The 22701-nt window shown below is 39.4% G+C and overlaps 1 protein-coding gene across 14 annotated transcripts; it reads right to left on the bottom strand.

Moving 5' to 3' along the window:
• Positions 1 to 274: 274 nt before the first annotated feature.
• Positions 275 to 22187, bottom strand: LOC104105450 (protein REDUCED CHLOROPLAST COVERAGE 1-like). 14 transcript variants are annotated; one of them, XM_070177577.1, is made up of 9 exons: positions 21886 to 22150; positions 20404 to 20469; positions 18851 to 18918; positions 18260 to 18327; positions 17447 to 17621; positions 2935 to 3036; positions 2470 to 2679; positions 1900 to 2020; positions 1587 to 1802 (listed from the first exon to the last, which is right to left on the bottom strand). In XM_070177577.1, the coding sequence occupies exons 5-7, from the start codon at positions 17558 to 17560 to the stop codon at positions 2593 to 2595; spliced, it is 303 nt and encodes a 100-aa protein (XP_070033678.1). In that variant the 5' UTR covers positions 17561 to 17621; positions 18260 to 18327; positions 18851 to 18918; positions 20404 to 20469; positions 21886 to 22150; the 3' UTR covers positions 1587 to 1802; positions 1900 to 2020; positions 2470 to 2592. The 14 variants fall into 14 exon arrangements, with proteins under 14 accessions (XP_070033669.1, XP_070033670.1, XP_070033678.1 ...); XM_070177575.1 differs by having other exon boundaries at positions 20404 to 20466; XM_070177568.1 differs by lacking the exons at positions 18260 to 18327; positions 18851 to 18918 and adding an exon at positions 275 to 543 and having other exon boundaries at positions 1737 to 1802; positions 20404 to 20466; positions 21886 to 22154.
• Positions 22188 to 22701: the final 514 nt, after the last annotated feature.

The raw sequence follows: 22701 nt of genomic DNA, 5'->3' as shown, positions 1-22701 counted from the left end.
GTAGAGTACTAATTTAGGGGACACTTCAATGGTGATTGGGATCCCACATTTACTCATAATATTCTCAAGTGTTTATGTAATTTAAACTTGATTATACTATGTTCAAGTATGCGATTGTTCTGTTGGTTTTACCCCTTATATTTATTTATTTTACTTTATAAGGTTAAAATAAAATAGCAATATGAGCATAAATAGACACGTTTAGTATGAAAACTGCAGGTTTATACATTCTGCTCACTATCTATCATGCGTTACAAAAACTTACAAATAATAATTTTGATAAATAATTTTTTATATTCCAAATATATTAACTAAAGAACGACTACTGTTGTGTTTATTTCCATAATCTTATTACAGGATTATCAATATTATTTATAGACCAAATTTCAATAGGAAGGTAATATGAACAATATGTAAAATCGGAAGGAAATTGAAGCGAGAAAGATTACATTGCATAATCTTTCACGCTTCAATTTGTAATTCTCATACATGTTTTTGATTCTTTTCTCCCTCTAAGCTCTTCCAACAATTCATGTCCTGAAACTACCCATACAAAGCATATTAATCAATGTATTTCAATAAATGGGGCATAAAATTCTATAAAACACACCAAAAAAAAGTTGGCTGAAAAACTAAATTATGTTATTGGAAACTTAAAAGGCCAAAAAACGAAGAAACAAATTTGCCGCATGCGCCTACAAATATTTGATCCATAGTTTATTATTTTCGGCCCTTTCTCATATTTTATATAGATGAAATTACATCTTATTCTCATATTTACCATTTTTACGCCTTGGGATCAATCTCAATTGAGAACATAATAGTTGTAGCGAACAACAATAACTATGCCTCAACTCATATCATCATCATTGTTCAAATAAATCAGAAATAGACATTAGTCCTAATAAAACAAATAATATTAAAATATTCGAATCGCCAAAAAATATTTTCCAAATATTAAAAAGAAGAAATATTCGATTAATATGGAAATTCCACTATTTTCTAAAAAATTTCATTCAAAGATTAACATCGATCTATTTTTATCTATCATTAATATTCCCAGAATTAATACACAACTTTTTCTTGAATCAACAAACAAATTGATTGATAAATACATTTCCAATAATGAAATAAATCAAAAATATATATTTTAACAGACAGATGAAAGCTAGGTCTACTCCTTCACAAGGAAGAAAGGGCCTTGTTTCCTTCACGAGGAAGAAAGGGCCTTGTTATCATCTAGAACGGATGGGAGGCAATTCGTCCTACATTGGGTGGCTTGCTAAAGCCTTGTGTTCGTTTCAGTGACATGGAGTCTTTGTTTGGGTATAATTGTAGCGAATACTTTGAAAATCTTCCAGATTTGAAAAATATATTCCTTTTTCTTGTTGAAATTAATAATCATCAATTATTTTAAAAATATTTGGTAAAGTTTTTGTAAAATTACACATCATTTCGAAGATTTCTCTCTTTTTTTAAGAAGGTTATTCGCTTTTGGGAAATCGTCCATTACACACACACAAAAAAAAAATAGTAATTCCTTTCAAAACGTCATCATAACATAAGAAGAAAAAGGCTAGTCATGATTTAAACTAAACAAACACATAAAATTATAAAAAGATTAAGTGATAAGTTCAAACCAAACAAACATATGACATCAGGTCTGCTGTTCTTTTAACAAATAGCAGAATCGGTCAGGCCTAGTGGCGCATGAAGAGTAAAATGTCACCAGGTACCTTGTGCCCGTGTTGAAGAGCACGGATAAAAGGTTGGATCATACAGCCGTTACAATGAACTCCATCCTGCATCATACGCAATTATGCACATCAGAACCATTAACTATTTCATTAAAAATTCAACTTAAATAAATAAAAAAAAGAGATAAGTAATCCAACTCACAAAGTCTTCAAAAGCTAGTTGATCTCTATCACAGGCACTAAAGCAAATTACTTCCCCGCGAATAGTGCACTTCCAGATGCCAGAAGGTACACGCTGCTCCTCCCATTTGTAATCTCCGGTCCTATTTCCGATAAGTAAGAACAACAAAATATTAATGAAAATAATAACATGAATGAATACCCACTAACTTCCAGAAAAGAGCTCATTCTGGCCAAGAACGGCAGGTCTAGCATATTGCCGCTACGGCAACAATCCATCAGCGCCACTAATCTCACCCCGGAGGTAGGGGCCTAACGAGTTCGTAATTGAGCTCATAGTCAAACATAACCTCGCCATCCAAGAGATCTAGGAATTCTACCACGTCATCCATCAAATGACCACTGAAAACAAAATACAAGGGTATCCCCAGCCCGGAGATCATATTGCAACCATTGGATTGCTTTAAAAATGTTCCTTCTCACAGGCAAAAGGTTTTTCTCTTTCGCTTTCTCTACACATCAAATTTAGACAGGAATTTTTATATAAATGTGATTATTAAATATATAACAAATTAACTAGTTCTGAAATTACCAGTGAGCATAAGAATTGACGATGGAAGGAAGTGGCACGTCTTGATCAAAAGACGTTGAATCGTCTGAACATCCAACCTACATCCATGTAGCTCCTTTGTAGTATGGCTGTAATGTAAACCAATCAAAACCACTTTCTTTCTAGGAAGGCATAAGCTCCAACACTCATTCGATTGTATGGACCAAATACTGCAAAGAGCTTCTCAAGAGCCTGAATGCACCAAAAAGTTTACAACACCAATCACATGGTATACAAAAATATATATGATTCCTCACAATCGCTTAATTTCTTCTTTTAATTCCACTCTTTTCTGGGTATAGAAAAGATCGACAGGAAGGAAGAATCAAAGAAGCCATGGAGTTGTGAATCCCACCAAAATAACTTTGTTTCTCTACAGTAGAAGGTTACCATTGGAAGTAAGGAGAAAGTAATACACAACTTTCTTTTATCAAAAAAAACAATTACCTTAGTCCCATAGCTTATAGCATCTTCAAGTTTACCCTTATCCACAGATGTTTCGGATGATTCCAAAAGCAGCCTTCCATGTGCAGAAGAGGAAGCAGCTCGCTGCAGAATAGTAGACACAAAGACACCAGGGAAGTAGAAAAAAATTTAATGAGTATGAATAAAGGAGAATTCGGAAAATAATATCTCCTAGTATAAAAAAAAGGATAAATAAAAGATAAGAAGCCATGGAGTTTTGAAGTGGATGGAAAACCAATAACACATATAGTAAAAGTACGGTCTTTGAGGTGGAACCCCATAGCAGCCCCTTTTGGTCAATCAGTTTAATATTCATCGTTTTGTTTGTCTTGGATATACCTAGAAAAGATTTGAATTAGAAGAAAAAAAATAAGCGAAAGACTGGTGAGGTGAGGAATCATAGTATATATTTTTGTATACCATATGACTAATGCTGCAAATTTTTGTGGTGCAATCAGGCTCTTCCCAAGCTGGTTGCAGTATGTGGTCCGCATCAAATGAAACCTGGAGCTTATAGAGTTCTTGCTGCTGTTCTATATCACATTGGTGATTTTAATCAGGTGTTCATTCTTTAGAAGCTTGTCAGCATAGATCTCCTTAATCCTACATTGTTACCTTTTTTGTCTGCTTCAACTACTCTGACCTCTATCCATATGTATTGATGCTGGTGGTAGCAAAAGGCCTTGGACATAAATGAAAGGGAGTTGGGCCTCGTTCACCTAGACACCATGAAAAGTTATGGTGATCTTGCAGTTTTCCTTCACCGACTCCAACACACAGAGTTGGCTCTCAAGTAAGTTTATTTATATTAGATTGCCCAGTACCTTAAATTTATTTTATGGTGCCAACAATTAAAAAGAAGGAAGAAGCATAAAAGAGATGAACTATTGAAGTGTTTTTGGTCTATATCTTTTGGGTTCTCTTTCCTCTTATTATAGCTAATTGTTTTTTTATCAATAATAAGATTTTATTAACAATGGGCACAAAACACCCGTATACAGAATTATACTTTTGTAGAAAAGATATGGCTTTCTACGAACGACGACCCTATCTTCTATACCTACAGAATCTCGTGGGTGCATCAAGAGGTAATAAGTGATGAGAGGCTACTCCTCAAGTGTACAAAACTCTTCTTAATTCCATCTAAAACTCTCTGATTTCTCTCTTCGTATGGTCAACAAAAGTGCTAGCGACATCTCACAACCTGCATCTTCTCTTCTGTCCTCCAACGGTCCAGCTAGACTTCTCTGACCGTGCCTGGCATTACCGATTGAAGACCAAATCAACACAGTATCCCCCACCACAAGCGAGACACCATCCGGCAATGTAAAAGGAGATGATTTGCATCTTCACCCGAACTTCTGCACATGCTTATTATAGCTAATTGCTGTGATGTACATGCTTAACTGATTGCTTGATTCATGAGGAAATGTTAGTGGGAAAGAGGTTTACCAATAGTTTTGCTAGGCATTGAAGTTAATGTAGCCGTGGTACTGTATATTTTTTTTTTATAAGGTAAATTATATTAATAAAAAGGGAGAGAACTCTCGTGTACACGAAGTATACCAAAAAATAGAGAATTTATATCAGAACATGATTCTCTACAAAAGACGTCCAATCTTCTATACAAGTAGGGGCTAAATGAGTACACCAAAAAGCGATCAAAGATAAAAGACTATTCTTAAAATGTGAAAAAGGAGACTCAATCCCCTCAAAAGCTCTCATATTTCTCTCCCCCCAAACTATCCACATGAGAGCTAACGGGGTGAACTTTCACGCCTTTTGCTTTCTTCTTCTACAGAAACCGGCCCAGCTATATAACATTTCCTTTACAGTGCTTGACATCACCCATTGAACCCCAAAAAGATTCAGGATTGCCCTCCACAAAGCCGAGGACACAGGGCACTGCAACAAAAGATGATCAACTTCTTTCCCTGAGCTTTTACACATGTAGCACCAACTAACAAGTGTAATTCCTCTCTTTCGAAGATTTTCAGCAGTCAAGATCACTCCCCTCCCCGCTAGCCATGCAAAAAATCACTTTCGTGGGCTCCCTAGGAATTCAGATCGAGGTATATAGAAAAGTGGCCTCCTCTCTCACCAACATACTCTGGTAAAAGGACTTTACGGTGAACAAACCATCGCCACGCAAACCCCATCTCCAAGAATCACAAGATGGTTGGGGCCTGTCTTGCCCATATAACAGTGTCGACAAATCTTGGAGCTCCGCAATCTCCCAATCTTGTATGTTCCTTCTAAATGAGAGGTCCCATACTCTGGTAAAAGGACTTTACGGTGAACAAACCATCGCCACGCAAACCCCATCTCCAAGAATCACAAGATGGTTGGGGCATGTCTTGCCCATATAACAGTGTCGACAAATCTTGGAGCTCCACAATCTCCCAATCTTGTATGTTCCTTCTAAATGAGAGGTCCCATACTCTGGTAAAAGGACTTTACGGTGAACAAACCATCGCCACGCAAACCCCATCTCCAAGAATCACAAGATGGTTGGGGCATGTCTTGCCCATATAACAGTGTCGACAAATCTTGGAGCTCCACAATCTCCCAATCTTGTATGTTCCTTCTAAATAAGAGGTCCCATACTACCCCCCCCTCATGCTCCTTACGAATCTGTTGGACCATCAATTCCTTCTGGTTTGAAACTCTGAAGACGTGGGGGAAGGAGACCCTCAGAGTATCTTCTCCACACCGCCTATGATTCCAAAAGTTGATTCTCCTTCCATCTCCCACCATGTAAGTGATGTTGCAACTGAATGCTTCCCAATTCTTCATGATGCTCCTCCACATGCCACACCCGAAGGGTGTTGTGATTGCCTTGGTCCTCCAACACCCTCCCGTGGAATCGTACTTTTCTACTATGACCTCCCTCCATAGAGCATGCTCTTCTACCCCGAATCTCCACAGCCACTTCCCCAATAAAGCTACCCTAAGATCTTTTACTCCAAGTCCACCCCACTTCTTTGGGGAAGTGACTGTCTGCCACTTCACTAGATGAAACTTTCTAGTTCCATCCGCCGCATCCCAAAGAAAATTCCTTTGAACCCGCTCCAGTTTTTCTGTGATGCTCACCGGAGATTGCAACAGGGACAAGTAATAGGTGGGCATACTCGATAAAGTTCTTTTAATAAGCACTTCCTTACCGCCTTTTGACAAATACCGTTTCTGCCAGCCTGCTAATCTTTTTTCAACCATTTCGATCACTGGATTCCAAACCGTAGTATCCTTATGCGAAGCACCCAATGGGAGACCCGGGTAAGTAGTGGGAAGGGAGCCCACCTTACATCTGAGAACATAAGACAAAGCATCAATATTAGCAACCTCACCCACCGGGAAAATCTCACTTGCCGAGGTTGATTTTGAGTCCTGATACTATCTGAAACCACTGCAGGACTTGCTTCAGGTAGGTCAACTGATCCATATCGGTATCACAGAAAACGAGGGTGTCATCCGCAAAAAACAAATCAGAGACTCTTCGGGCACTGAGCACCCCGATCGGAGCTGAAAATCCTCTCAAGAAGCCTCCGCCCGCCGCACGATCCATCATTTTACTCAGAGCATCCATCACTAGAATGAATAGCATGGGGGATAGGGGGTCACCTTGCCTGAGACCCCTGGAGCTGCCAAAGAAACCACACGGGCTACCATTAACCAGGACAGAGAATCTGACCGAGGAAATGCAGAACTTGATTCATCCCCTCCATCTTGCCCCAAACCCTATCCGTATCATAATGAAGTCCAGGAACTCCTAATTGACATGGTCGAAAGCAGGTCCAACTTGCATCGTAAGCCGGGTTTTCTATTTTTCCTTCTGGGTCTACAAGTTCATTTGCCACCAAAGCAGCATCCAGGATCCGCCTACGTTCCACAAACTCATTCTGGGAGGACGAAACAGTCACGTCAAGAACCTTCTTAAGTCTGTTGGAAAGCACTTTAGAAATAATCTTGTAAATGCTCCCCACAAGACGAATAGACATGTAGTCTCTGATACAAGATGCACCTTCTTTCTTAGGCACAATAGTAATAAAAGAAGCATTGATACTTCTCTCGAAAACACCATTCACATGGAAGTATTCAATGGCTTCCATCAACTCCCCCTTGATGGTGTCCCAAAAGAGCTGGAAGAAGGTCAATGAGAAACCATCAGGCCCGAGGACCTTATCACCAGCACAACTCGACACAGCATCGTGCACCTCCTCCTCGAAAGCCCTTTCTAGCCACTCACTGTCTCCCTCCCCTATGTGGTTGAACTCTATTCCCCCAAGGTCGGCCTCCAACTAACTTCCTTTTTGTATAAGTTTTCATAAAACCCCACTATCGCCACTTTTACCTTCTCCTCTCTCTCAATCCTCACCCCATCCACAACTAAGGATTCTATGAAGTTTCTCCTTAGATTTGCAACCGCCACCCTATGGAAAAACTTGGTATTCGAATCCCCCTCCTTTAACCAGAGCGCCCTCAATTTTTGCCGCCAACTAGTCTCCTGAGCTATTGCTAACTCGACTATTTCCCTCTTAACCTCCCCCAATCTCGCTTTCTCAGATTCATCTAACTCCCTCGCTCCTTCCCCTCTTTCTAATTCCCTCAATTCATGCATAAGTTCCCTCATTTTAACCTCTACCACCCTCCCAAAAACTTCCTTATTCCACCTAATAATATCTCCCTTGAGCAATTTAAGTTTCTTTGAAAGACGGAATGAAGGTGTCCCTGATACCTCGAAGCTTGTCCACCATTCTTTCACCTTATCACCGAATCCAGGCACTTTCAACCACATGTTCTCGAATCGGAAGGGAGCACACACCCCCCACCCCCTGCATCCATCTAGCAAAATAGGCAAATGATCCGAAGTCAGCCTAGGTAAAAGAATCTGCAGCACATTCGGCACCAGTTCATCCCATGAGGGCGATATCAGGAATCTATCAAGTCTAGACCTTGAGTTGGAATCCTCCGCCCTGGCCCAAGTAAACCTTTCCCCTGACAGAGGAAGGTCAATGAGAAAGTGATCATTGATGAAGTCAGAAAACTCCTCCATGGCCCTCGAAATCATACTACACCCTAATCTCTCCACCGGGAATCTAATAGTGTTAAAGTCTCCCCTAGAACCCATGGAATGTCCCATTCCCCCATCACAATGGCCATTTCCTCCCAAAAAGACTCTTTGGACCCTTCTCCTACCGGTCCGTACACTCCTCCAAATCCCCACTCCACCCCACTCACTCTATCTTTGACAAGAGCTGCTAAAGAAAAAACTCTCTTCTTAATCTCCTTTACCTCCAAGCTTCTATCATCTCACATTAGAAGAATGCCCCCGGCACTTCCCACTGCTGGAACCCAGTCATATTTTACCCAACTACCTCCCCAGATACTTCACAATAACATCCGACAAAACTTTCATTTTTGTCTCATGAAAACAAACTAGGTTAGCACCCCACTCTCTAACTCTCACTTTGATGATGGCCCTTTTGTTTGGGTCATTCATCCCCCTCACATTCCATGAAAGAATCTTAACTTCCATAAGTAACAATATCCCCATTCCCCCCCCCCTAGCCGAGCTCCCTTCCTTCTTGTCACGCACTCGGCCCCTTCTCTGGTACACCACTACATCCCCTAAAGTATTTTGCTTAACACCTTGACCCAACTCCATCCCTGCACCATCATAAAGAGATTGTTGCTCAATCTCCCTCAACAGTTCTAACACCCTATCTTCCTCTTCCTCCCATTCAAAAGAAACACCTAGAAACTTCCCAAAGTTTAATAGTTTATCCTCCATCCAGAAAGACATCCCCTCCTCCAATCCGTGACGAAATTGGGCAGGCGTCTTCTATATGTACCTTTTCCTTGCTCCTACCAGAGGAATACAAGACCATAGCATTGCTAGCACTAGGAACTTTAGGTGCCGAAAGGATCTCACCATTTCCTTAAGGGCAGCAACCTCTGAAATTAACACCCCGCTGCTATAGGAATGTCCAGAAACACCAGTAGGGTAGCAGGGTGGAAGAGAGCATAGAACCCTTGGCGGCATATTGACTGAAAATACTGGTCCGGCACTAACATCAATAGGGGCAAGCTCAACAATCTCTCCAGAAGAAGAAGCTTGAAGTGTAACCTCGCCACAACTAAGCCCAGGAGCAGGTGAGGGGGCGATGGAACTGGGTCCATCAGAGGCGAGAGGCCGTGGAATAACAACACCATCTTTAGCCGGTGCTACCCTTGAAGCAGCGGCCACCGAAGAGGGGCGCAGGTCACTAGAGCTCGGTGAAGAAGTGCCATTGTGTGAAGCACCATTGGCAGAAGGAGGAACGACTGTTCCCATATGCTTAGGAGCCTTATCAGGCGCAGCTTGAAATAATCTGGGGCCCTTAGGATCAACTCTAATATAATTGGGAAAAGTTGATGGGCCCAAGCCTATACGTGCTGAAAACTTGCCCGGCCCTATAATAATTAGAAGAGAATCGGCCCATTCTACCTTTCCAGCCCGCATCACTAACCCATTCACGTCTTTTCCTCTTATTAGAAATTTGTCTTCCTCTCCCAAATTCAAACCTCCCGTCTTTTCTCGATCTAACGTCTGATTCCGGCTTAGTCCAGTGAGCCCTCGCCTCCTCTCAGAGACTGATTTCCCCTCCCCTCTATATGACCTTCCCTTTTCTTCCGCCATTATCACAGGCATAAAGATAGGGCGAAATTCAGGGCTCAACCAAACCCTATAACTCAAGTAGCCATCTTCCACCACAGTGGAGACAGGGATTCTGCCCCATTTCCTCACTCGCGAGAGATCGTGTAAACTGCAAGTGACATCAATAAAACCCCCACAGATTTCCCCAATCTTCTTGAATAGGTCAAGACACCAAAGATGCACCGGGAGACCCACCATGTTAACCACCAATGTTTCGCCAGTAAAACGAGGGTCGAGACACCCATCGTGCTCCACCATCTGTCTAGCTTTAAGAAGTTCCCATCGAACCACTTGTTTCCTCTGACAAGAATTTCTGAAGATCGAGACTCGTCGACAAATCAAAAGAGATATTGCGTGTCCCCAGTTGCGATTTTTTCAGCCCGTCCTTTACGTTCCATGCTTCTACTGCCCAGTTCCTAACAGCCTCTGGAGAACCAACCCATTTGGAGAAAGACCCAATCAAACAAGATTCCAAGAAACCCTTACGCCTGAGGGTGTGCTCCTCAGACAGCGAAAAGTGCGGCTCATGTCCTACGTCAAGCTTTCGATGGCATCTTCCCCTAAGTTCTAAGGCTGGGCAAGAGGCAGCTTTGATGAAAGACATGTTTTCCAATTTTCTAGATTCTAAGGAGAAGTAGGAGCTTCTCTTTGTTGAGTCCATTCATAACTAAACCAAAAGCCTCGCAAGGAGGCTGACTGAAGAAGAGAAAGTGAGAGGGAGTGAAATCTGACCGGAAAAAGCCACATCCGTCGCCGGAAAATAGTAAAAGTGGTCGGAATTTGGAGGTTGGTGGATGGGTGGGGTCGGAACAACCTCGCGAAGAAGATGTCTAAGGAAAAGAAGTTGATATCTGGCCTGGAAAGGCGTTACGCGCTGGCGCGTGGGTTAGAGGTAGTCGGAGCTCTGCCGCGCGTGAAGTGTCGGATTCCGGAGATTTTTTCTGGGGAAGTGTCGCGGTAGGGTTGGCTCTCATATGGTGATGGTGGAATCCTAGGATTCATGATTCTCAGGCGCCTCAAGGAGAGTGCCTGGGAGCATATGACATACTTTTGGAACGGATATGCAAAAGTAATAATTGTGGATCACAAACTAAGACGAGCTAAACTTCAACATATTGTCAAGGTTGTGACCCTAAAAACAAGTGAAAAAACTCAATGAAAATTTGTCCATAATTACCGCATTATATATTGCTGTTAATTTCGGAAGTTGCTTTGGGCATATAACTGAGAGGGAAACAGAGCCGCACTTCTCGCTATCCGAGGAGCACTCTCAGGCGTAAGGGTTTCTTGGATCCAAACTGGGCAGCAGAGGCATGGAACGTCAAGGACGGGCTAAAAATATCGCAACTGGGGACACGCAATATCTCTTTCGATTTGTCGACGAGTCTCAAGCTTCAGAAATTCTTGTCAGAGGAAATAGGTGGTTCGATGGGAACTTCTTAAAGCTAGACAGATGGGTGGAGCACGATGGGTGTCTCGACCCTCGTTTCACTGGCGAAACATTGGTGGTCAACATGGTGGGTCTCCTGGTGCATCTTTGGTGTCTTGACCTATTCAAGAAGATTGGGAAAATCTGTGGGGGTTTTATTGATGTCACTTGCAGTTTACACGATCTCTCGCGAGTGAGGATTGTGGTGAGGAAAGGGGGCAGAATCCCTGTCTCTACTGTGGTGGAAGATGGCTACTTGAGTTATAGGGTTAGGTTGAGCCCTGAATTTCGCCCTATATTTATGCGTGTGATAGTGGCGGAAGAAAAGAGAAGGTCAAATAGAAGGGAGGGGAAATCAGTCTCTGAGGGGAGGGGAGGGCTCACCGGATCACTGGACTAAGCCGGAATCAGACGTTAGATCGAGAAGAGACGGGAGGTTTGAATTTGGGAGAGGAAGACAAAATTTTAACAAGAGGAAAAGACGTGAATGGGTTAGTGATGCCGGCTGGAAAGACAGAATGGGCCGATCCTCTTCTAATTATCATTAGGTCGGGCAAGTTTTCAGCAAGTATAGGCTCGGGCCTTCTCACATGAGCCCATCAACTTTTCCCAATTCTATTAAAATTGATCCTAAGGGGTCCAGATTATTTCAAGTTGCGCCTGACAAGGCTCCTAAGCATATGGGAACATTCGTTCCTCCTTCTGCCAATGGTGCTTCACACATTGGCACTTCTTCATATGCATTTCACAAGCTTGAAATTTGGTCAAGGCATTTGATATTTAATGACAATTCAAATAATAAAGTTTGCATAGCTAGTCAGATTATGACCAATGACAAAAAAAACTGGTCAGATTATGTACACAATGAAAACTAAATCAACAAGGTCCTTAGTAGAAAAAAAAACTAAATCCTTTTCTACTCGCAATAATGAAAGATTGTACAACTCATGTTTGTTCCTCACTTTTGACATTAAGCTACTAATGTGTTAATTTCGTTTGATTCTTTTCATTCTCTTCCTCCTGTTATTCACTCTCTATTGGCAGTTTATCATTTCCATTGTGTAGGGATGTAAAACAAGTTTTTTATCTGTTGCATCTCAAATGTGACCACTTACTACAAAACACTATGGCGATAAATGTGGCAATGATGGAGAAATGGCTCGATAATGTGCACATTGGCCTCAAATATCTCCACAAAGCTTTGAAGTGTACTCAGAAGATAATGGGTCCCGACCATATTCAGGTTCGTTTCTTCTTCAGTTAGAGTTTATTAGTGCTTTGTTTTAACTTTAGCATTCAGAGCTCTCTGCGGTTCTCTAGGCATGTCAAACTAAAGTGGCTTTATTAAAAAAAAGGCCGCCTCTTATTTAAGAAATCTAAGAAGCAAAGTTGAAGTTGATGGAAATGCAATAACACATTTACTCAGGTACACTCTTTAACGTGGACAATACCTCATACAAGCCCCTTTTTGTCAATCATTTTAATATTTATCTTGTAAAATAAGAAATAAAAGGCCATTTTTTCTTGAATAAGACCACTTTGGTTTGACATGCCTAGAGAACTGGAGTGAGCTCTCAATGCTAAAATTAAAACAAAACACTAATAAACTCCAGCGGAAGAAGAAAGGAACCTTAATATGGTCGGGACCAAGTAACTTCTGGGTACACTTTAAAGCTTTGTGAATATATCCGAGTGCAACGTCATTACAGAGCAATTCCTCCATCATTGTCATATTTATCGCCATAGTGTTTTGTTGTAATTGGTCACATGTGAGATGCAACCGATAAAGAGCTCGTTTTACATCCCTACACAATGGAAATGGTAAACTGCCAATAGATAGTGAATAACAACAAGAGAATGAAAATAATCAAAAAGAAATTAACGCATTAGTAACTTAATATAAAAAATGAGGATAAACATGAATGGTACAATCTTTCATTATTGCGAGTGGAAAAGTTTTCACCATGTGATTTAGTGCTTTTTATTCTAATAAGGACCTTGTTGATTTAGTTTTCACTGTGTACATAATCTGACCAGTTTTTATTTTATTTTTCATAATGTGACCAGCTATGCAAACTTTATTATTTGAACTGTCACTAAAGATCATATTCCTCGACCAAATTTCAGTCTGTCATATGCATTTCACAAGCTTGATTTAATATACAGTACTACGGCTACATCAACTTCAATGTCTAGCAAAACTATTGGTAAACCTCTTCCCCACTAACATTATGTAACATTTCCTCATGAATCAAGCAATCAGTTAAACAAGTTCATCACAACAATTAGCTACAATAAGCATGTGCAGAAGTTCGGGTGAAGATGTGAATCATCTCCTTTTACATTGCCGGATATTGTCTCGTTGTGGTCGGAGATATTGTGTTGGTTTTCTTCAATCGGTAATGCAGGCACGGTCAGATAAGTTTTGTTTAGCTGGACCTTTGGAGGATGGAAGAGAAGACGCAGGTTGTGAGATGTCGCTCACTAGCACTTTTGTGGACAGTACGAAGAGAGAGAAATTAGAGAGTTTTAGATGGAATTGGGAAGGGTTTTGTACACTTGAGGAGTAGCCTCTCATCCCTTATTACCTCTTGGTCCACCCTTGAGATTTTGTAGATATAGAAGATCGGTTGTCGTTTGTAGAAAGTCATATCTTTCTGAAAAGTTTTCTACAAAAGTATAATTCTGGTATACGGGTGTTTTGTCCGGATTGTTAATAAAATCTTAATACTTCATCAAAAACAATTAGCTATAATAACAGGAAAGAGAAACAAAAAGATATAGACCAAAAACAACAATTAGAATATGATAATGAACCCCACATCCACTTCTATAGTTATCTCTTTTCTGTTTCTTCCTTCTTTTTAATTGTTGGCACCATAAAATAAATTTAAGGTATTGGGCAATCTAATAGAAATAAACTTACTTGAGAGCCAACTCTGTTTGATGGAGTCGGTGAAGGAAAACTGCAAGATCACCATAACTTTTCATGGTGTCTACGTGATCGAGGCCCAACTCTCTTTCATATATGTCCAAGGCCTTTTGCTGATAAATTGTGGCTTGTTGTGGATACCACCAGCATCAATACATATGGATCGAGGTCAGAGTAGTGAAGCAGACATAAAAGGTTACAATGTAGGATTAAGGAGGTCTATGCTGACGAGCTTCTAAAGAATGAACACCTGATTAAAATCACCGATGTGATACAAAACAACAACAAGAATTCTATAAGCTCCAGATTTCAGTTGATGCGGACCACACACAGAAACCAGCTTGGGAAGAGCCTGATTGCACCACAAAAATTTGCAGCATTAGTTATATGGTATACAAAAATATATACTATGATTCCTCACCAGGCTTTCGCTTATTTTTCTTCTTCTAATTCAAATCTTTTCTAGGTATATCCAAGACAAACAGAACGAAGAAATCTAAGAAGCAGAATTGAAGTTGATGGAAATGCAATAACACATATACTCAGGTACACTCTTTGACGTGGACAATATCCATACAAACCCCTTTTTGTCAATTATTTTAATATTCATCTTGTAAAATCGGAAATAAGAGGCCAATTTTTTCTTGAATAAGGCCACTTTGGTTTGACATGCCTAGAGAACTGGTGTGAGCTCTCAATGCTAAAATTAAAACAAAATACTTATAAACTCTAGCGGAAGAAGAAAGGAACCTGAATGTGGTCGGGACAATATCCCGTACAAGCCCCTTTTAGTCAAATATTTTAATATTCATCTTGTAAAATCAGAAATAAGAGGCCATTTTTTTTTCTTGAATAAGGCCACTTTGGTTTGACATGCCTAGAGAACTGGAGTTGCTCTCAATGCTAAAATTAAAACAAAACATTAATAAACTCCAACGGAAGAAGAAAAGAACCTAAATATGGTCGGGACCAAGTAACTTCTGGGTACACTTCAAAGCTTTGTGGAGATATATGAGGGCAACGTCATTACCGAGAAATTACTCCATCATTGCCACATTTATCGCTATAGTGTTTTGTTGTAATTGGTCACATGTGAGATGCAACAGATAAAGAGCTCGTTTTACATCCCTACACAATGGAAATGGTGTTGATAAATTGTGGCATGTTGTGGATACCACCAGCATCAATACATATGGATCGAGGTCAGAGTAATGAAGTAGACGTAAAAGGTTACAATGTAGGATTAAGGAGGTCCATGCTGACGAGCTTCTAAAGAATGAATACTTGATTAAAATCACCGATGTGATACAGAACAACAGCAAGAATTCTATAAGCTCCAGATTTCAGTTGATGTGGACCACATACTGCAACTGGCTTGGGAAGAGCCTGATTGCACCACAAAAAATTTGCAACATTAATTATATGGTATACAAAATTATATACTATGATTCCTCATCAGGCTTTCGCTTATTTTTTTTTCAAATCTTTTCTAGATATATCCAAGAAAAACAGAACGAAAAAATCTAAGCAGAAGAGTTAAAGTTGATGGAAATGCAAAATAACACATATACTCATGTACACTCTTTGACGTGGGCAATACCCCGTACAAGCCACTTTTTGTCAATCATTTTATTATTCATCTAGTAAAATAGGAAATAAGAGGCCATTTTTTTCTTGAATAAGGCCACTTTGCTTTGACATGGCTAGAGAACTGGAGTGAGTTCTCAATGCTAAAATTAAAACAAAACACTAATAAACTCCAGCGGAAGAAGAAAAGAACCTAAATATGGTCGAGACCAAGTAACTTCTGGGTACACTTCAAAGCTTTGTGGAGATATCTGAGGGCAACGTCATTACCGAGCAATTGCTCCATCATTGCCACATTTATCGCCATAGTGTTTTGTTGTAATTGGTCACAAGTGAGATGCAACAGATAAAGAGCTCGTTTTACATCCCTACACAATGGAAATGGTGCTGATAAATTGTGGCATGTTGTGGATACCACCAGCATCAATACATATGGATCGAGGTCAGAGTAATGAAGCAGACGTAAAAGGTTACAATGTAGGATTAATGAGGTCTATGCTGACGAGCTTCTAAAGAATAAACACCTAATTAAAATCACCGAAGTGATACAGAACAACAGCAAGAATTCTATAAGCTCCAGATTTCAGTTGATACGGACCACATACTGCAACCAGCTTGGGAAGAGCCTGATTGCATCACAAAAATTTGCAGCATTTAGTTATGTGGTATACAAAAATATATACTATGATTCCTCACCAGGCTTTCGCTTATTTTTTTTCTTCTAATTCAAATTTTTTCTAAGTATATCCAAGACAAACATAACGAAGAAATCTAAGAAGCAGAGTTGAAGTTGATGGAAATGCAATAACACATATACTCATGTACACTCTTTGACGTGGACAATACGTCACTTTTTGTCAATCATTTTAATATTCATCTTGTAAAATAGGAAATAAGAGGCCATTTTTTTCTTGAATGAGCCAGTTTGGTTTGACATGCCTAGAGAACTGGAGTGAGTTCTCAATGCTAAAATTAAAACAAAACAGTAATAAACTCCAACGGAAGAAGAAAAGAACCTAAATATGGTCGGGACCAAGTAACTTCTGGGTACACTTCAAAGCTTTGTGGAGATATCTGAGGGCAACGTCATTACCGAGCAATTGCTCCATCATTGCCACATTTATCGCCATAGTGTTTTGTTGTAATTGGTCACATGTGAGATGCAACAGATAAAGAGCTCGTTTTACATCCCTACACAATGGAAATGGTGCTGATAAATTGTGGCATGTTGTGGATTCCACCAGCATCAATACATATGGATCGAGGTCAGAGTAATGAAGCAGACGTAAAAGGTTACAATGTAGGATTAATGAGGTCTATGCTGACGAGCTTCTAAAGAATAAACACCTGATTAAAATCACCGAAGTGATACAGAACAACAGCAAGAATTCTATAAGCTCCAGATTTCAGTTGATGCGGACCACATACTGCAACCAACTTGGGAAGAGCCTGATTGCACCACAAAAAATTTGCAGCATTAATTATATGGTATACAAAAATATATACTATGATTCCTCACCAGGCTTTCGCTTATTTTTTTTCTTCTAATTCAAATCTTTTCTAGGTATATCCAAGAAAAACTGAACGAAGAAATCTAAGAAGCAGAGTTGAAGTTGATGGAAATGCAATAACACATATACTCAGGTACACTATTTGACGTGGACAATACCCCATACAAGCCCCTTTTTGTCAATCATTTTGATATTCATCTTGTGAAATAGGAAATAAGAGGCCATTTTTTTCTTGAATAAGGCCACTTTGGTTTGACATACCTAGAGAACTGGAGTGAGCTCTCAATGCTAAAATTAAAACAAAACACTAATAAACTCCAGCGGGAGAAGAAAGGAACCTGAATGTGGCCAGGACCAAGTAACTTTTGGGTACACTTCAAAGCTTTGTGGAGATATCTGAAGGCAGCGTCATTACCGAGCAATTGCTCCATCATTGCCACATTTATCGCCATAGTGTTTTGTTGTAATTGATCACATGTGAGATGCAACAGATAAAGATCTCGTTTTACATCCCTACACAATGGAAATGGTAAACTGCCAATAGAGAGTGAATAACAACAAGAGAATGAAAAGAAATTAACGTATTAGTAACTTAATATAAAAAGTGAGGAATAAACATGAGTGGTACAATCTTTCATTATTGCGAGTGAAAAAGTTTTCACGGACAACTCGCGTGCCATAATATCCTTACCTCACTAATAGGCCCTCGGCCTTACTCAGTCGTCCACCTCTCTAGTGTCTCGGGCTCTCAGAAATCATAAAGATCAGCCCAAACAAAGATAACATAGTGCATCAACAAATATCAAGAAAGACTGAGGTATGATACGCAAGTAAAATCATGATTGAGCACAAGATAGCAATTAGCAAATAATTTAACAAGTACGTTACCTCTATGGGTCCCAACATTACTATCACATAGCCTAAGCATGATTTCTAACATGATTTACAGTCAAATTTCTTCAACACATAGAAAGCATATAGCTAATAACAAGTTATTCACTTTACAGTTTCACGGGACGGACCAAGTCACAATACCCTCGGTGCACGCCCACACACCCGTCACCTAACATGTGTGTCACCTCCAAAATAATCACATGACACAAAATCCGGGGTTTCATACCCTCAGGACCAGATTTAAAATTGTTACTTACCTCAGAGCATGAAATTCTTTACTCTGCTATGTTTTTGCCTCGCAAATCGGCCTCTGAATGCCTTGAATCTAGTCACAAATAATTCGTTTCAGTCAATAAAATTTATTGGAATTAATTCCATATGAAAAATACAATTTTTCATAAAAATCCAAAATTTAGCTCAAAAATTGCCCATGGGGCCCACGTCTCAAAACCCGACAAAAGTTACAAAATCCGAAAGCCCATTCAATCACGAGTCTACCCATACCAATTTTACCAAAATTCGACCCCAACTCAACCCTCAAATCTACAAATCTTATTTCCAAATTTCTATGTTCCAATCTCCGATTTACACCTCAAAATCATGTACTATCACATAGCCTAAGCATGATTTCTAACATGATTTACAATCAAATTTCGTCAACACATAGAGAGCATATAGCTAACAACAAGTTATTCAACTTTACAGTTTCACGGGACGGACCAAGTCACAATCCCCCGGTGCACGCCCACACGCCTGTCACCTAGCATGTGCGTCACCTCCAAAATAATCACATGACACAAAATCTGGGGTTTCATACCCTCATGACCAGATTTAAAACTGTTACTTACCTCAGAGCGTGAAATTCTTTACTCTGCTATGCATTTGCCTCGCAAATCGGCCTCTGAATGCCTCGAATCTAGTCACAAATAATTTGTTTCAGTCAATAAAATTTATTGGAATTAATTCCATATGAAAAATACAATTTTTCACAAAAATCCGAATTTTAGCTCAAAAATCGCTTGTGGGGCCTACGTCTCGGAACCCGACAAAAGTTACAAAATCCGAAAGCCCATTAAACCACGAGTCTACCCATACCAATTTTACCAAAATCCGACCCCAACTCGACCCTCAAATCTACAAATCTTATTTCCAAATTTCTAAGTTCCAATCTCCGATTTACACCTCAAAATCATATAATCTAGTCGAATTATTCGAAGATAATTCAATATTATGGAGTAGAAATGATCACAAGGGATTTACCTCAGGTTTTCCTTGAAAATTTATCAAAAATAGCCTCTCCTCAAGCTCCAATTTGTCAAAAATGGCGAATGGGACGAAGTCCCTATTTTATAATACTGCCCAGACGGCCTCGGTTATGCCTCGATCTTGGCCTTCAATCGAGGTCCTCGATCCTGGGTCTCGATCATGTGCCTCGATCATGGCCATCGACCCTGGCCTTCGATCATGTCTTCGACCCTGCCTTCAATCGTGGCCCTCGAAACTAGGCTCGATCGTGGCTTGATTTTGGGCTCGCAACTGGGCTTGATTCTAGCAGAAGAAATTTCCAGCAGAAGGAAATTGCAGCAGCTGTTGTAGTTCAATCTTTGATCCGTTAACCATCCGAAACTCACCTGAGACCCTCGGGACCTCAACCAAATATACCAATAAGTCCTAAAATATCATACGAACTTAGTTGAATCCTCAAATCACCTCAAACAACGCTAAAACCATGAATTACACCCCAATTCAAGCCTATTGAACTTTGAAATTTGTAATTTTGACAAATGACTCTGGAACCTGTCAAATCACGTCTGATTGACCTCAAATTTTGCACACAAGTCATAAATAACATAACGGAGGTATTCAAATTTTCAGAATCGGATTTCGACCCCGATATCAAAAAGTCAACCCACCGATCAAACTTCCCAAAAATTCAACTTTCGGTATTTCAAGCCTAATTCCACTACGGACTTCCAAATAATATTTCGGACACATTCTTAAGTCCAAAATCATCATACGAAGCTATTGGAATCATCAAAATTCAAATCCGAGGTCGTTTACACATAGGTCCATATCCGATCCACTTTTCTAACTTAAATTTTCAATTATGAGACTAAGCGTCTCAATTCACTCCGAATTTCTTCCAAACCCGAACCAACTAACCCGGTAAGTCATAAAACAATTATAAAGCATAAATTGAGCAGTAAATGAGGGAACGGGGTTATAATACTCAAAACGACCGGTCGGGTCGTTACAATCCAAGACAAACAGAACGAAGAAATCTAAGAAGCAATGGAGTTGTGAAGCCACCAAAATAACTTGGTTTCTTTACAGTAGAAGGTTTCAATAGGAAGAAGGGAGACTGTAATACACAACTTTTTTAAAACAAAAAATCAATTACCTCAATCCTTGTTTTAGATGATTCCAAAAGCTCCCTTCCATTTGAAGAAGAGCAAGCAGCTCGCTGCTGAAAAAGAGACACAGAGATAGTATGAATAAAGGGGAATTCAGTATAATATTATTTTAAAAGGCATAAATTGAAGATAATAGGCACCATTAAGGATAATGCTCTGCGTCCCATCGCAAGAACTTTCCCCAAGGATCTCAACCCCATGGCAGTTGTTGTTGACGTGACAGGACCTAGGGTTAGCAATTTAAATTCAAGTTCAACACAATTTCAAGTGGGTCACGGGCCTTTGAGTGCATTTGGATTTAGGGGTTTCTTGGTACGTGGGATAATGGATAATAATCCTGGATTAGTCGCGGGATTATTTTATCGCGTGTTTGGTTAAATATATGAATCTGAGATTAGCAATCTCGGGATTAATTAATCTCATAATTGAATATTATTCTATCTCACATTGAGGGTAGGATAATAAACCCGTGATTAATTAATCTTGTGATAAACACTAAAATGGCAAAGATGTCCTTCTCCCAGGCTCTTCCCTCAAAGTCTTTCAAACAATCTACGGCTAAAATCAAAAATAAAAGTTCATTCCAACCTATGTTGCTCGGACACGGATGCGGGTGCCCGACGCGGGTGCAGATCTAGAGGTCGGATCCTTCGAGATGTAAATTCAAAGATTCGGAAATATGAGTACCTATACAGTTGAGGGGATCCGACTAAAAATAATTCAAAAAAATCTCTAAATTATGAGAAATTTTGTGGAATACTTAAGTATAACTTGTAAAGTGTGAGTTTCTTTTTTATTCTCAAGTTGTAGATAAGTAAAGGATTTGATTTCCTAGATAAGTTATGTTATTTTCTTCAAATTGACCCTAGTTTTGGTTCTTATTTCGGAAATCAAATTGTATCTTGTCTCGAATTTTTTCATCCCTCGTTGTCAAAGTACTCAAAATTGTTTGACCAGATCAGGTAGGGATCTCATACCCACACTCATATTAGTGTCGTGTCGACACAGGTGCCACGTCGGAGCAACTTAGATTTCAACTTATCTAGTATACACCAAACACATGTTAATATATATCCCATTCTTAGTCTAATGAACCAAATATCTTCCAATAAAAATAACCCGACCTCAGACCTTTGGACCGCGAACCTGAATCCCAGTTTCGATCTCTGAACCCTGAATTCTAACCCCGACACCTGATCTTTATGCCCGGCCGCCACCGATCAACCTCGATCTAACCCTAATAATACTTATTTTTTGTGTCACGTAAAAATTGTGAATCCTAGCTAAACCCGTCACTGTCTTAGAAATCCAATCCATACAAAACCACAAACCATAATCATACATAAATATGCAAAAAAATAGATAAATTCCTACAAATCTAATCCAGACACTACAAAATCAGAGCATACATGACTATGCAAAAATAGTTAATAGAAAGGAAGAATTGAGGAGGGGGAAGTGGAACTAACCTTAAGGCGCTTTTGAGCGAGTAATCGATCTCCAGGATGGAATAGAAACAGAGTAAGGATTCCTGATGGGGAATTTAGCGTGAAAAGAAAGGCCGTCGAAACCGACCTTCTTAAGATCCACATAGGTGATGCTATTCGAAATTTCTCCGCCACATAACTCTCATAATTAAGTAATATTGATATAGAAAAGCAGAAGGGAATAACGAGATAGACATAAAGGGTAATGACAGTAGGGGAGGTGAGAAGATATGAGACGGCTAATAACAGTACGCATAACCTAATATTGCTAACCACTAATCCTTTTAATCAGTTCCTAATTACATTCCCCTCCCTCCTTTTGTTGAGATTTTTACACAATTGCTCCCTATTTAAAGATTATTTTTATAAATAATAGCATTCTTTGTTTGTTTTAAATATGATGGATTTTTTTGACCTTTTTAGCAGAATTGAAATAATCTACTGTCCCCATAAAACAAACAATCTGTTTCTATCCTTACATTAATTATGTTAATGTAATTAATTTGGTTCTTTCTCTCTTTCATAAAGTTATCTTACTTTCTCAAAAAAATTCTAAATTTTACCATCTCTCAATTCTTTGAGGATTCATCTTTTTATTAATCCGTTGTTTTATATTTTAAAATATCTGGATGTTAAATATCTTAGTTCCTTATACACATTATATATTACTATATATTTTAAGTATAATATATATAAAAAATAATACATGTGATGCACTTAAAATACACATTATATACCGCATATATTTTATATATATATATATATATATATATATATATATATATATATATGTGCGTG

This window comes from Nicotiana tomentosiformis, chromosome 6, assembly GCF_000390325.3.
Source record: "Nicotiana tomentosiformis chromosome 6, ASM39032v3, whole genome shotgun sequence".
Lineage (NCBI taxonomy): Eukaryota > Viridiplantae > Streptophyta > Magnoliopsida > Solanales > Solanaceae > Nicotiana > Nicotiana tomentosiformis.
The sequence above is the reverse complement of the archived record's forward strand: the minus strand, read 5'-3'. Positions and strand labels throughout refer to the sequence as shown.

Coding starts and splice junctions, on each gene's coding strand:
- LOC104105450 (XM_070177568.1), bottom strand. CDS start 20,444: ATGGAAGGGAGCTTTTGGAATCATCTAAAACAAGGATTGAG. Junction 3,037..17,446: donor TTGGTCCTGGCCACATTCAG/GTTCCTTTCTTC, acceptor ACTATTCTGCAG/CGAGCTGCTTCCTCTTCTGC. Junction 2,680..2,934: donor CTATAAGCTATGGGACTAAG/GTAATTGTTTTT, acceptor TGGTGCATTCAG/GCTCTTGAGAAGCTCTTTGC.